Here is a 15,242-nt window from a genome sequence, read left to right as displayed (position 1 = left end):
AACTGAATATTCACCATTTTTAATACTTTTAAAAAGATAATTTGAAGTAGATTATTCTAAAATCTTATGAAAATAAAAACTAATACCGAAATTATCTCACTTGTTTCCGATGTTGCGTATTGAAGCCTCATTAATGATGCGGAGCTAGTTCAGGCAGACGACACAAGCTGCGCCCATCCTGATCAGCTGATCAGTCAAATGCTCTCCTCATCCAAATAGGGTGGGTTATTTAAACCCACCAGTTTACCTGCTCATCCCTGGCTATGCTGCCGCTGCTGCTACTCTGCTGCTACTGCTTACATCTCACTGCTGCTGCTCCTGCTGCCTATGGGGTTTTGCGAACCCACCTCCTCCCCAGCATCCACCTGTGGGCTCTATCTCTATGATCCCCTGCGGGGGTATTCCCTGTAATGTCTGGCAAAGCAGATCATTCAGGGAATGAATAACCGAGACAGAGTCTGACACCAAACCTGCTGCAGCCATGCTCAAGGATATGCTAACTATGCTGTGCTTCAGCTTGCAATGCTTACGCTCAATCCTGCTGCAACCATGCGCAAGGATATGCTAACTATGCTGTGCTTCAGCTTGCCATGCTTACGTTCAATAATTCCAGAGTTGTCTGACTGAAATGAGGTTAATTTGTCTTTGCTGCCCACTGAAAATGATTGATCCAGGAGCAGAAGGTAGGAGTAGCAAACATTTCCCTGGTGAAAAATACCGAACACAACTGCTAATGTGAAATATCCCTTTTCTCTCCCTAGAAAACATTTATGAGCTCTCCTGTCTAAAAGCTGACATGTTGAAGGGGAGACATGGCTAGAGTGCTCTGCAGCACAGAGCCAGAATGTCAGATGGGCCCCTGGGATAACTTATTAAACTCATTTGACCTGTAGATTTCCTGGTGCCAGTTGGGAGCGTTCTTTTCTGACTGCCTGCCTGTACAGTAAGTCACGCCGGTGTGAGCATTGGTAAACAGCAGCTTCACATCGATTCCTGATACTCCCTACGCTCAATAAAATGAGCAAATAATGACAAATCTGCTCTGCATTAATCAGCTGTGAAGAAACAAATCCTTACATCGCGAGTAAGGATTTGTGTACACGCTCGATTTTTCACGTTTTCAAAGAACTTATTCATCAACTTTATATATTTCAGGGAAAGGCGAAAGGAACAGCAATCTGTCTAGGCTTTGGCGGAATTACAAAATCAATATCCAAGCTTTGGTTGTTTATCACTGAAACTTAAAATCAGCATGAAAATAACACAGAATCTAAATGTCAGGCAACGAGGCATGCATTGCTGCAAGCCCTGGGGCAGGCTCCTCCTCAAAGGTAGACATATCATAGTCAGTTAAAAGTCAAAGTAAAAGTCAAAGGTAGCGTTGGATACAGTTTGCATGCTTCATGTTGCTGCCGTGACACAAAATATTATACATCGCATGATCATGCTGAGAGGGAGGATTGCATGATTTCATGATAAAGCCTGTTTTCTTTTTTTCTCCATTAGGTTATCATGAAATTAGTATGCACTCTGCTTCTTCGGAGCCTGATTAAGTACTGTAGCATGGTGAGAAACCGGTGTCTTCATCATGTCATTAAACACTGAGATTGCCTGTTTTGATCCCTTCTGCAATTGCTCTCACCTTAATTTCTGACCCTGTGTCTCAATATATCTCCTGAGACCTGTTGTGGCTGAAAGGATTGATTGAAAAACTCACCGGAAATATCCCAAAATGACTACGGCCACCATGAGCGAGCCCAGAGAAATGGAGTATCCCACTGTGTAGATGAGATACAGGCGATGAAAGACCTCCTGTTGGGAGACGATAAAATGATAGATCACCATGGCAGCAAAAGGATAAAGAGTTAAAGACCCAGACAACTGCAGCACATCCTCCTGTGGTGCTAGATGTGCCGCAGGTTTGGATTAAATCACTTCAATTTTTTGTAAAAGAAAAAAAATCTTTTGATAATACAACCACCTGGATAGATTTTTTTTTTTTTTTTAGATATACAGTATATAAATCTCCCTCTCACCCCTATAGTACATGAGGGTGGTAAATGTTCTTCTAAAGCTCCAGTCCTAGGAGTTTGAGGGTTCTGCTCAGTATCTTAGCAGATCCTAGGCTTGCACTCTTCTGGATAATGTTCCAGATGTTGTACCAACAATCTGCTGGAGCCACTCTCCTAGTTTTGGGAGTCACAACCCCACAATGCTCCTCCTATTACCAAAGGAACCACTTTGGCCTTCACCCTCCATATCTGTTCCAGTTGTTCTTCCAGCCACTGATGCTTCTCGATCTTCTTGTGCTTGTTCTTCCTAATGTTACTGTCAGCAATGATTCTCACATCTGTCACTACTGGCCTCTCCTGCTCTTTGGCTATAAGCAACAACCATATCTGCTTGAACAGCCAGCTGCTTATCAGCCTGGAACTTGAAGTCCCACTGGATTTTAGCTCTGTTGTTCTCAACCTCTTTCTTTGGGGACTTGGGGACTTCTAATCCATACTTGGCACAGATGTCCCTGTACATTATCCCAGCTACTCATTATGCCTCTTGGTGTACGCTGCCCCAGTTTGCATCCTACACCTTGCTAATATGTGCTGGACAGTCTCACTGGCTTCTTTGCACAGTCTGCACCTCACATCTTAGCAGGGTGCAGGCCAGGAGGATCACTTTCATGTTTTCCGTAAAAACAGTTTAACTTTAATGTCTATCTCCAACTGTTAATGAAAATCATATCTACACTGGCAGGATTTTATTCACTTTTAGTGATGCTATTACTGTTGGAAAACTAGAAACATTCAGTTTAGGTTAAATCAAGTCTTGTAAAATCTAACATGGAATACGTGTTAGATTTTACAAGACTTGATTCAGCCTTAGTAAGGGGTTATTTTTTTGATCTTAGTAACATTATAACAAATATAATCAAATTTTAGTGACCTCATTATTTTGGGCAAGTGATTTTACTGCAAAGAACAAGCTTTCACAAAAGGCAAAGTAAATATACAGATAAAGGAATACATTTCCACATCATATTAATATTTCCCCCCTGAAATTAAGCTACATAATGCCTGCATTTGAAAATGCATGGTGACAGATTCATAGAGTACCTAGAAGTTCCTCATGGAAACAATACTTGATATGTACTGTATGATGGAGCTGAGAAAGACTGGGTGTGGCGGTGTGATCTTCCAGCAGAGAGCTGGCAGCCAGAGGACAATGTAAGGAGAGCCACTGAGCAGACCCTCTGTGAGTCAACAGGCTGATGGGGCCAAGAGCCCCATGTGATGTAACCAGATACTCAACTGCTGTTATCATTTAGCATCAGGATCCTGAGCCAGAATCCCCCCCGTCTAAGTTGTGGTGGTGGTATATGGCAGTTGTGCTGTGTGGGGCTTCCATTCGTGTGCATGTATTTGTCATTAACTGCTGCAACCGCTCCCTTGGGAGCACATCAACATAAACGTCTGAAGTCAGAGAGAAATTGAAGGGTGCCATGATGAGGTTATGCCCACATCCTCCGCACCGCATTCAAGCTGGAGAGAGGAAAATTTATGTGGGGCAGCTTATATTTGTATCGTGTCATGGCAAAAATAAGTGGGGAATCAAACCAACATGTGTCAAACTTCCTGAGTGAGCTTTGCCATGTGTTTTTATCAATGAGTGATTGATTACTCTATTACTCTATGATCCATGTGCTCATATGCAGAGGGCTACATTAATTGTAACCACTAGCAACAAGATGAACTAGAGAGGCACTTGACAGAAAACTATAATATACCTCATTCACTTAGATTCTAAATTATATTTAATATGCAAGATTATTCAAATGTTTCCGGATCATTCTTAAGAAAAAACAAAACAAAAAACTTGTAATTACTTATACAGGACAAACATGCTCACACATACACACCGCAATGGATGAGTAAGTGCTATTTTTCCATTTGCAGCCAAATTCGAGCTGTTTTCCACTCTTCTTACAATACCCAGTGGTCCTATTCACTGCCAGTGTTGTGTTCTGACATCCAACCCCCCAAACGCAATGATAGAGAAACACAAGAGGAGCAACTGCAATCCGGTTGCAAATGCTGTGTGTGTGTGTGTTTGTGTGTGTAAAAAGCTGCCGTACTCAGTTAACAAAACAACTCTCCCACAACATGCGCTGTGGTGTGTTGCTTGCTCAGCATTTACAGCATTTACGATCCAAGGGTCGACTCTCACACGCTGGTTCTGTTTAGATTGTCTATAACAGATAGTTACGTTCCACATATATTTAGGTAGAGCAGTACTGTGTCAAGATTACAAATGCAGGATCTGTGGGAGTGGTTAGTTGATTCGCTACTGTATTACATTACTATGTTACAATGCACAACAAGGGGGAGACTGGCTACTGATGGGACAGATATGAAATAAGCATAAAGCCCATGTCAGCATGTAATAAATGGTTTCTTTGACAAGAGCAAATTAGAGTCATTTAATAAACATACAGTAGCGTAAAACTATTCACGAGGAAACACATGATTTGCAAAAAAAGTATGTGGTTTATACTTTACTTATTCTGCTGTTTTTTCCCCACGGATTGGTTCTAGTTAAGATGAATCATAGTCTTACATCACAGTGTTATCACAGTGACAATAGTGAACTTCTCACTTTTTGGCCATATCTTGCAGAAGGCCTTTTCTGTCTCAGTGTGACTGTGTCCCCTGGGAGCAAAGTAAGGTCCATAAAGAAGCCATTTCTGCCATTTCTGCCTTTCGTGGTAAAAAAACAAAGAAAAGAAAGAAAACAGAAAGAAAAAAAAAGCCCTGACCTCAACTCAACCCCATCAAGGTGTTTGATGGGTTTGAGGACACCTGGGCTGAGATGGACCACTGACTGTGAGCCAATCACCCATGACTGACCTCAGTGATGATCTTGTGGCTTAATGGGAGCAAACTCCCCACAGCCAGTTTCTAAGACTGTGTAAAAAAAATAAAGTTGTTCTAAAAGCATAGTATTTTGTCAGTCGCACTTGAATGTGATGTTTGAAGGTTGCCGTGTTTTTGGCCATGTAAATTACATGACATTTAAAAGATTTGCACATGTTGAAGAGAAGAAAAAACAATAAACAATAAAATCTGTACATTTAAAGCTGCGTTAGTCAACATGGCGTAATTGCCAAAAAAAACAAAACATGATGACATTGGTTCACTGTAAAGTTCTTATTTTCTAGTTATTGGACACTGGATATGAGGTTTTTGTCATTATTAATTAGCTCTACGCTTTCATTAGATCTCGTTCCTGACAAGTTTTTCAATTATGACCAATGTGACCGTTTTAAATTAATATTTGAATAGAAATGTAGGAAATTATCTAGGCTAATGGATAGGCAAGTTGAAATGCATTACGCATTTCAGAGGGATTGAAATTACAGTGCAAAACAGTGCAACAGTTGCCTAAAAGGCTATATTAGCTAATACTTCTATGTGACAATTCATTCAGGAGATGCATTCATGGAGACTATTGCTCTTAATTATTCTAGAAGGAAGGCAATGTAACTGTGTCACTGAGCATGGGAATGCAAATGAGACTGATCTCACCTTTTCATGGCTGTGGTTGTAATGATAGAGGAATTTTGCACATTCGTTATAATTGGCCCATGTCTTGTTGATTGTGGCCAGCTCCCACGTTCCATTGTTGTCACACCGACGGTATGCTAGGCCTAGACATCAAGATGAAGAGGAAGAGTCTATTTTTAATTACAGAGTCTGCCTTTTGTTAGCAAACACAGTCAATAATTCATTACAATTATTCATTTTAATTAATGAGAAATTGCAAAAGAGGTTTCAGATCTAGCCCGGGTTATGATATGATTGTAAAGTAAACACTAGCTAGCGTCTGAGCCCTGGTGCTCTTTCACTTCACAGCGAAAATGAGCTTCAGGGCTTCAACTGCTGACTGTATCCAGGGCCAGACTCACCTTTATGGTTGAAGTCATAGATGTACTCTGGACAGGCGGTAGATACGAGCTTTCCCGGAGGCCCTTCAGGCCAACAAACAATACCGTCCCATTCTGGTGAGCAGAAACCATCTGTGGAGACAAACACAGTGCTGACTTTTAAAAATAGAGCCACAGAGAATTGTTCCGCGTTAGCTGCAGTGTTACATGGCTAAGGGCATCTCCAAGAACAGGGACCGTGTGTTATAAATGATTCTGTTGTCCTTTACAAACTAGGCCATGCATGAACTTAACGTACTACATGTAAATAAACACTGGACAGGAAACTGAGTAATCTGTGTTAAGTCTGTCTTGTTCGAGAAAAGCATGGGTCGCTCTGTCCATGCACTCCCCCTGTGTTGTGATATTATTAAGACAATGGTGCAATTCACACTGACAACAAGTTTTCCATTGAAGCAGTGTGTGTTTACTACAGCCTGTCAGTGTTAGCTGCAGCAGCTTTTCATAACTGCTACGCTGTTGATAACATCCTATTGTTTCTATGTTGTATGGAATTGGTTGCAGTATGGATGTAATTTGAAATATTCCCTTCAACACTGGTTGCACAGCATTATCCAATTATCCAATTTAGCTTATTACAGCAAAAATGAAACTGTTATGTTACATAGGAGACTGTCCTCTTCCCACACTCAACTTAATTATGGTAAATTTTACAAAATTACCTAAAATATCTATTAAGAAATGTTCTCCTCGTGGTCTTCGAGTGTCTTGTTTTATCTCACAAACAGTCCCAAGAAAACAAAGAAAAACAGCTAATCTTAACATTTGACAAGCTGCAACAGTACAATATTTCTCATTTTGCTTTGTTAAAGAACTGCAACAGTTAAACAAATTAGCAACTTTGTTAACAATTAAATTCTTTTTGTTTCTCTTTCATTTTCAAACTTTGTTATCGAGGAGCTATAGTCACCTCTCTATGTTATTTTACAAAAAACCAAGTGCACACAATATAAATACATATCAAAGTAATTAGTGGTGATATAACTTTTTCAATAGGCCGGCTCCTGATATCATTGTGGCTTTTATTTTTTTTGTGTCTCTGATAGAATACAACTAGTGAATAATAACAAATGAGAGGCAAAACTGTTGCACTTTAATTAACACGTATTTAACACTGATGTTGTATTCACATCAGTGCAGTAAAAAAACGTTTACATGTTAAAATACAAGATACATCACGCCTTTGATGGTCGCTAATAGTAATGATACTGATCAAAATAATAATGGTAGCCTAATAACAATAAAAAACTGTTGTCGGGTTCTTGTCAGATTTGCATTTCTTAATGAATAATCAGTACCAGACGAACCAATTTAAAGAAATCAACTATTTTAACATCCTGTAATTACGCTTCATGCGTTTTGCTTCAATTACAGGATCGGCTGGTCAAATAAAACTTGGAGGCATTCTCAATTAAAGTTTAGAGTGTTTGAGGCTGTGGTGAATAAACATTTAGAAAGTAACAAGTCAAACTCAAACCTCTCATTGTTTCCTTCACTTTCGTGTGATTCCTACAACATTGCTGACTGACATTCCTTTTTGTGAACATAGCAAAAACTTTGTCATCTATTTTCAGTGAGGAATGCTGCCCATGTGATTTTGTTATAATGTGTCTATACTTAGATCACACAAAGAGCTGCAGGTTCAAACGGAAAAAAAAAAAAGAAGTTTCGCAGCACTGAGCCCCCTTAATTGTCAGCTAAACCGTGAACCTCAGCCCTCTGATAGTGGGCGCAAAGTCCCTTTCCCCACAGATTCCTGGCAACAACCTCCTCTCATGGCTTGGCATTTATGTTGTATTATTGAAAACATCTGCCCCACTTTGACCACTAATAAGTAGCTGAGGATAAAACTAAAACTATACTCTCTTTGCAGTAGATCCATTATTTTCTCATTCCTGTAATCAAACTTACAAAGAAACATCTGAAGCGATGACGACATGCTTTTTATTTGCCTGTCACAAAATTAAAGAGCAGACTGAGTGGAGCTGACGGATTCCTGCAGATCTCTGGTGGGAGAAAAACAGCGTTTAGTTTTCAAAATCACGCTGACCACACATCCTGGGAGTAAAAGTAGAATTGCTGTTCACTTTTGCCATAGGTTTTATTACCATCGGACCACCTACTAACTGGCTTAAATTAAACACTGAACACACACACACACACACACACACATATATAATTTCCCGAAACTTTCTTGACCACGATTTAAATATAAACGTGACTATGGGGGGACTTTGGTATTAGTGATGTAACTGGGGTTTTTAATAAGGTTTTCTTTCCCCCCCAACTCATTTGATTATGACCTGCAGATGTCAAAACACATATTACACTTTCTCCTGATACACGCAACCTTTTATAATGATTGCTGATGTTATTCTACACCCAGACCACAAGCTTGAAGGCTGAGCTATTTTCACACTGCAAGGTCTGGGGCATTGAACCCACATCCCTCCACTGTCCTCTCCAGGCAAACCTCAGTGTTTCCCTCAATGAAAACCTTGTCTCAGCCACGTAATGGAGACTTTTGTGTATTTAAAGCACAAATGAGAAATAAAAACAAATAGATAAAATGCTGAAATACAACCAAACCAAAGTTTTAGCCTCACACAGAACCTCATCTTTTTCAGTGCACGATCAATTCATTACTCTTGAGTAAATCTGACGTTTCACACTGCTGGTGTTTTAAAATAGTCATCACTCCACATCTCTTATAATAGTTCAGAAAACCACAAGTTGGCAGTGCCAGATAAAGAAAAAAAACTCTGGGGGTGGTCAGACAGGACACAGGCAAGACAAACACAGATGTAAAGCCAAAGTCCTAAAAAATGCACACTAGCTGCTATTCTCTGAGTTTACCTCAACCCACAGATTCAAGGCCATGCCACAACACAAGAGGAAAAAAAAGAAAACGTGAAAGAAAAAAATGGCATGAGTGAACTCTGTCCAAATCCCAACAACCACTTCAAAGAAAATGCTTACACGGGTCATCAGAAAGCACAAATAATGATTTCCTTGAACTTTATCTCAAATCTTGACAGCCTCCATAATTTCACTCCACATCACAGCAAAAGTACTACTCAGATTTAAAATCATTTCCACATTACATAATTACAAACAAACAACCAGATGAGACTCTTAAGTTCAAATCAGGTTCAAGTAAAGCGAAATAAACGCAATTCACGTGCCATTAGGTTAAAAAATTCTCAAATCAAGCATGTTCAAAGAGCACATTTGTGTTTATCCAGGCATACAACACAACCACACCGGGGACTCTCTTCTTTTTTTTTTCTTTATTAATGAAATATGCTTTTTCTAATTCCTTTGACTGTTATGTGATTGAACGGACATGTGCAACCTTCCAAAAGAGGTCATAAAACAGCCACCACATGCAGGATGACTCACGTCCAGTGTGTGACTGCCAGCATCATCAGGTATGCAGGCCGAGCTCTCATGCGCTGATGTTCCCCCAAAACAGCACCCAAAGCATTTCCCAGAATCCCCCGACAGGCATTTCTGATTGACTTGTTAGAGTCCAAACATCCTCACTGATGCACAGACAGAAACATGCCCGTGAAAGTGCATGTAGTGCACTGCACTAGGGCTGCAACTGACTATTATTCACAATATGTATTTTATTAATGTATTAAATAAAGAACAAACTAGGCTAATTTTAAATTAATTAAATTGGTTTTCTCCGACCAAATCAATTGAATTCTCACCTTAAATCTGATGATGTGCAAGTAATAATTAATCAAAATTATGACATTCATATTCACTCTACAATAAAGGGATTGTAAATGAAAAGACAACTGCAAACGTTGCTTGGAGGTGGCTGCATGAGTGTGACACCAGGCTCGCCAGTCACTATGACATGTCAGGACAGATTAAGCATGATGTGGTCAGATGAGTAGCACAGACTCTCATCTGAGGGAGGCCGAATGTTTAGCTGACTGCTCTGCTTTTCATTAGCATCTATGGCCGTCCCATTAAAAGCACAGCGTTGTTACGTAAAACCCTGGGATGTCTTACACAAGCTGCTGTTCGGCGCCTGCAGTTTTCAATAGTAGCAATTCTGTCATATTTTCTTAAATCCAATCTGAGATTTATGGACATTTATCCAAACCATGAGAAGTTGGGAAATACCACCGCAGAGGGCAAAGCAACTCCCGGGAATGGTCAACAAAAGTTTTTGTGTTCAGAGCCTGAAAGTAAACATTTTTAATTATGTGTTTCATCTAGAAGGGGGTATCGTTTGGAGGGTCGAGGAATTCAATGCGACCACAATGCACTGGGGTTAAAGAGAAAATAATATGATTGGTTTGACTGTGGAATTCAACATCCTTCTCTGAACAATCAACTGGGAAAATGACGATAACCACAATGAGATACAGTAGATGCTGGGGTCTGCTGGAAAATGGTGCTCCTCAGACACCCATAAATACACAAATACAGCCCGGGATCAGTTTTGCCCTCGATCCCAGCCTCTGGAAAGCCACAGGGAGGACAAAGGAAACAGAGCAGCATTTTCAAATGTAACCATTGACTTAAGAGTACGCATTGGACTGCCTGGGAACTGCCTCAAAACACGTGTTTAAAAACACGCATAAAAAAGGCAGAGAAGCGCTGAAGTGTGCACAACATCCGCTGATTAGTATAAGCTCTTAATAATCAACAGTCACATTCAAAGCAGTCACCAATCACATTCACTCAAGACAACAAGGCTGTCCTAGACTCTCACTTTCACCCTTGTGAAATCACGCTGCTGCTGCTGGGAGCTATGGCTGCTCACTCCTTTAGTACCTGGTCAATTTTGTACCATTTGTTCTGATTGATTTTCTTCCTCCTACTGATACTCCTGACATCCCCAGCCTTGTACATTCTAAGTATTTCAAATCTATGTCCGTGAGGGGTATTGGGGTTGCATTCCCCATTGAACCTCAGACTCTGACTGGTATTCAGTAGGGAGCTCCCTTAATAGATGAGCAGGTATACAGTAGCACAAAATCACACTGGTGGAAGCCTAATGAAGTGGGATCTTGCTGTTGCATGAGCCCATCACATATCCTGCATAATTAGCTTCCTTCTGCTTTCATCAATCACTTATCTCTCCATGGTATCTACCTGTTGCTATACAAGTCATTTCATTCAATATACACAAACCGTGATGGACAGGCGTATGGATTGTGTCTGTTATCTATGCAACACACTCATTAAATTCGATGATTTTAGCGTAAATGATGTAATTTCTTTGACCAACAGGCCACCAGCTCTTGGATAATAAAAACAAATCTGATCAATGGTATACATGGATCCTACACAAGGTCTGAGGGTCTGAAATGTTTCCTCACATTTGCGGTCATGTTGGTGGGTGTGACTGTGGGGGCGGCAGACAGTGCTGGTCTGTCTATCTGGACTTATCTGTCTGACATGTCTCCCATAAAATTTGGTACAAGACAATCATGGCCCATTGAAGATGAATCTTTCTGACTTTGATGATCTCCTGACATTTCCTCTAGCCAGACCATGAGGTCATTGTCCGTGGTGTTGAGTGAAATGTCTCAACAACTGCTGGATGGATTGTTATGTCATTCATGTCGCCCACAGTATTAACTGTAATAACTGTGGTGATCATCATTAGGGTCAAACTAACAACGCTCCCCTCAGCCTCAGTTCTGTATTGTGGTTTTGCACTAATTAGCATGCTAACACAATTAACTTGTGTTGGTGAACATGATAAACATTATACCAGCATAACATCAGCACTCTATCTCTGTCACTGTGAACATGCCTATATTGGCATTCATAGCATTTAGGGCAACATTAGTGCACTTGCATGGCTGCAGACACTGTCTTGTTTCTTTACTCACCAGGAACCTTGTGCTTTGACTTGATGTTGCCTTCACACTTCCGTTTGGCTCTGAACAACAGGCCTATCTGTTCCTCTTTTGTGAGCACATCATCGGCGTACACCTACAGAAACAGAAAATGACAGGGTTCGGGAGTTAGGGAAATACTGAAGTGTAAGTCATGTTGGATAAACCAAAATCCGAAGATGCTGACTGTTAAACAAAAAGAGGGTGAATATTTTAGCTGCACATTTGTGGTCCCATCTGGGTCTAAAGCAAAGGTTCTGACTTTGCTCCTAGTGTAGAAATGAGCATGAAATGCATCAGTTAGCTGACACACAGACATGATTTCCCTCTTCCCAGCTGCTGCAAAATCCCCTAACCGCTCTCTACATCCCTGGTCATAGTGCTACAGACAGCACAATTGAAATCCAGTCAAATATACCTCAAAATGTACGTTACTGACATTTTGAATGAAAGCAACAGGGGTGGCCTGGATGTAAGGAAGCCTGCTCCGGATCTGAAAGGTCAGGTTAGATTGTACTTTGTACAGAACAGTTCAACCGTCAAATGTCCATAGACTAAGCAGCATATTTATTTATGTCTTAACTGTCATAAAGCAAAATACTTTTTTTTCTCCACCCACTGAGTAAACAGGATCAGTTTCACTTATTATTCATAGTTCCAGCTTGTGTTTCTGCGGTTAAATCGTCTATGTGGTAACTAATCAGCCATGACAAAGTTACAACACAGACAAAAACAACATTTTTACTCCCAACATTTCCTTACACCATATATTTCCTCAGCTCTTGAACATTGTGTTTCAGTGTGGCGAGGTACCTCAGGTGTGGTTTTCCAGTCAAGAAGACATTTTCCATTCTAATAGGTCACACACACTGACTGGCTTGCTGTTTGACCACAGATTACTGTTAGGCAATGACAAATGTGACTGTATTGAAAATGACCACATTAATTTCTAACAGAGCGTGACAAGAAAAGTGGAAATGAAAACATAAAAAATAAATAAATAAATTCAAGCTCGGCGCTAAACCTAAATCACAGATCGGCGCACAAATCATAGGGATTTTCTACGCTGTCATGTAGGAGTTTTCACGGTGCTCTGAGCCATATTGCAGGAAAAGGAAGAAAAAAAAAACATAGTATGCATCCACAGTATCCACACAATCAAACACAAACTAACGTGTGTGTGCCATAGAGGGTGCCTGGAGGTATAGCTGAGAAAAAAAAAAGAAAAACACCCCGTCTTGTTTTTTTGGTTCAGTGATGCAGAGCAAATAGTACAAATTAAAGACAGACGTTCGCTCAGAGCAGCTGACTCCCTGGCTGCAGCTGAATTTGTCAGTTTCAGACACAAATCACAAACCTGGATGTAAAGAAATCTGATTTTGTTCTTGTGTCCATCAAAGCAAAGTGTGTGGGCTGGTTTCTATAGTGATGGAAAATTCATTCACCAGGAGGCAGAGAAGCCAAACGACATAGAATGGATTAGTTAAATTTATACAGTACATATAGGTCAAAAAAAAAAAAATAATACTAACAACCAGTCAGAAAAAAATACAACATGTCCATTTGTAGAGCAAATTATTATGGATGCCCTCATTGATCATTATTGATCATTATTGGCTGAGAGAAGCAATGTGTGCTGTATAATGTGGTCCTGCCTCCCACCTTGTTCAATAGACCAGCATGCAACAGGCCATGAAATCAAAACATGTCACAGGCTTTTCGGCTTTTAAAATGTAAGATATTACCTCAACCACTTCAAACGGTAAAGGCAATGTGAACATATTCTCGGGATGCTCCTGTTACAATGATAATAACTATGTTCTGTTCTCTCTAAAATTACAATGACATTTTAATCATCTGAATCTGAAAAAACATGATTTATTTATTTGTGAATGTCAGATGATGTGGAGAAAAGTTATGTTTGTATAATTATAATTGTGTTCAAGCAGCAAACAACCAATGACAAATTATGTTCAGTCCTGCAGAACATAATTGTTTCTCCCACTGTTTCTAACACTTTCAGATAAACACACAACAAAGTAAATATTATATAGTCAAATTATCTCAGGGATGTTCTCAAGAGGAAAATGACTAGTGGAGTAAAAAGTAGATTATTTCCTTCAGACATGTACTGTAGTATAGAAGCAAAAAGTAGGATAACATTGACATATAAATGTACGTATATTCCATCACTTGAATGTCTATGCAGTGGCTGCAGCAGAGGGACTGCACAGTAAGCATGTCTTTATTTGTGCAGTTGGCTGCTACAAGTGACATGAGAACCAACTGTTACAGCAAAGCAAACTTTTGATATTTTCCAGACTTTTTTCTTTTTTCTAAACCCCTGTACCCCCTACCCCCCTCCCTCTGGTGCCTGTTTATAATCTGAAACTTTATAAGAAACTTTTAAACCTTCATGCTGACACAGGGAGTCATTTCTGGGAAACGAGGACGTGAGCATATACATTGTCTCCGGTGCGAGTGCGCAACTTTGTGATCTTAAAATGAAACTGTAAATACCGAGCCGTCATGGGTTTGCTGCACACAAAACCATAATACCTCAATCCATCAATATTTTCACTAGTCTCAGCCCTGAAATAAGGATGTCCAGTCTGAGAGCTGAATAAGCTCACAGAATGAAGACGTTTATGGCTTTGCACAGCAAACAACCACAGATGGAACAACATTTGACCACAGGCAAACAAGGATAGATACTACCTGTTTGCTGTGCTAACTAAGCCAATATAGAATATTCCACTGACAGCTCCTGAGGCGCTATTTTCATCTAAATAACTGGCTGGTGTTGCTGTAGGTGCAAAGCTTAACCAACAGGAAACCAGAAACAGGGAATCTGGATACTAACTGGTCATTATCATTACAGAGTACTGCAGTATATGTAGCCTATTAAAGTTGAGCAACCTTGTATGACATTAGTAGATTTTTGAAGTTTCAGTGGGAATAAACTTCTTATTAATCCCTCCACTGCATACACGGTAAATTGTGTTTTTTCTTTCTTTCTTTTTTTGTTGTCATTTTTATGTGAGTCCAGCTCTTCTAAGTGGTGTGAAATGTCAGCTAGTTTGCCACAATTATCACGGGGGTGCACATCGGCTACAGTTTGTTTTTTTCCGGCTCTTTTCCGCACACCTCCTAAGTGAGACTGCCGTTCCAACACATTAAGAACAAATATCTTAACCTTTTACAGCACAGTTTGAGCCCCCGTGAAACATTAAACCAAAATGAAGCATGGAGGGGTTTTTTTTTTGTCTCTCTCTCTCTCAAAATCTAGAGGAATTTCTCCTTCATGTGCAGACTCCTGCTTGCAGGGATGTAGAAGAGTATCATTTACCATTTTAAGAAGAGAATCC

General features: G+C 40.0%; 1 protein-coding gene across 1 annotated transcript in view; it reads right to left on the bottom strand.

Annotated features, from left to right (window-relative positions):
* pth1r (parathyroid hormone 1 receptor) overlaps positions 1 to 15,242 on the bottom strand; it is a 43,063-nt gene that overhangs the window by 11,023 nt on the left and 16,798 nt on the right. Inside the window, exons 2-5 of the mRNA XM_085805892.1 lie at positions 11,869 to 11,971; positions 5,963 to 6,073; positions 5,583 to 5,704; positions 1,718 to 1,812 (exon numbers count right to left, since the gene is read on the bottom strand). Of these exons, the coding sequence (XP_085662018.1) occupies positions 1,718 to 1,812; positions 5,583 to 5,704; positions 5,963 to 6,073; positions 11,869 to 11,971 (431 nt within the window). The remainder of the gene's footprint in view (positions 1 to 1,717; positions 1,813 to 5,582; positions 5,705 to 5,962; positions 6,074 to 11,868; positions 11,972 to 15,242) is intronic.

Source organism: Trachurus japonicus, chromosome 17, assembly GCF_045865225.1.
Source record: "Trachurus japonicus isolate A0001 chromosome 17, Traja_1.0".
Classification (NCBI taxonomy): Eukaryota; Metazoa; Chordata; class Actinopteri; order Carangiformes; family Carangidae; genus Trachurus; species Trachurus japonicus.
This window is presented reverse-complemented; position numbering and strand designations above follow the sequence as displayed.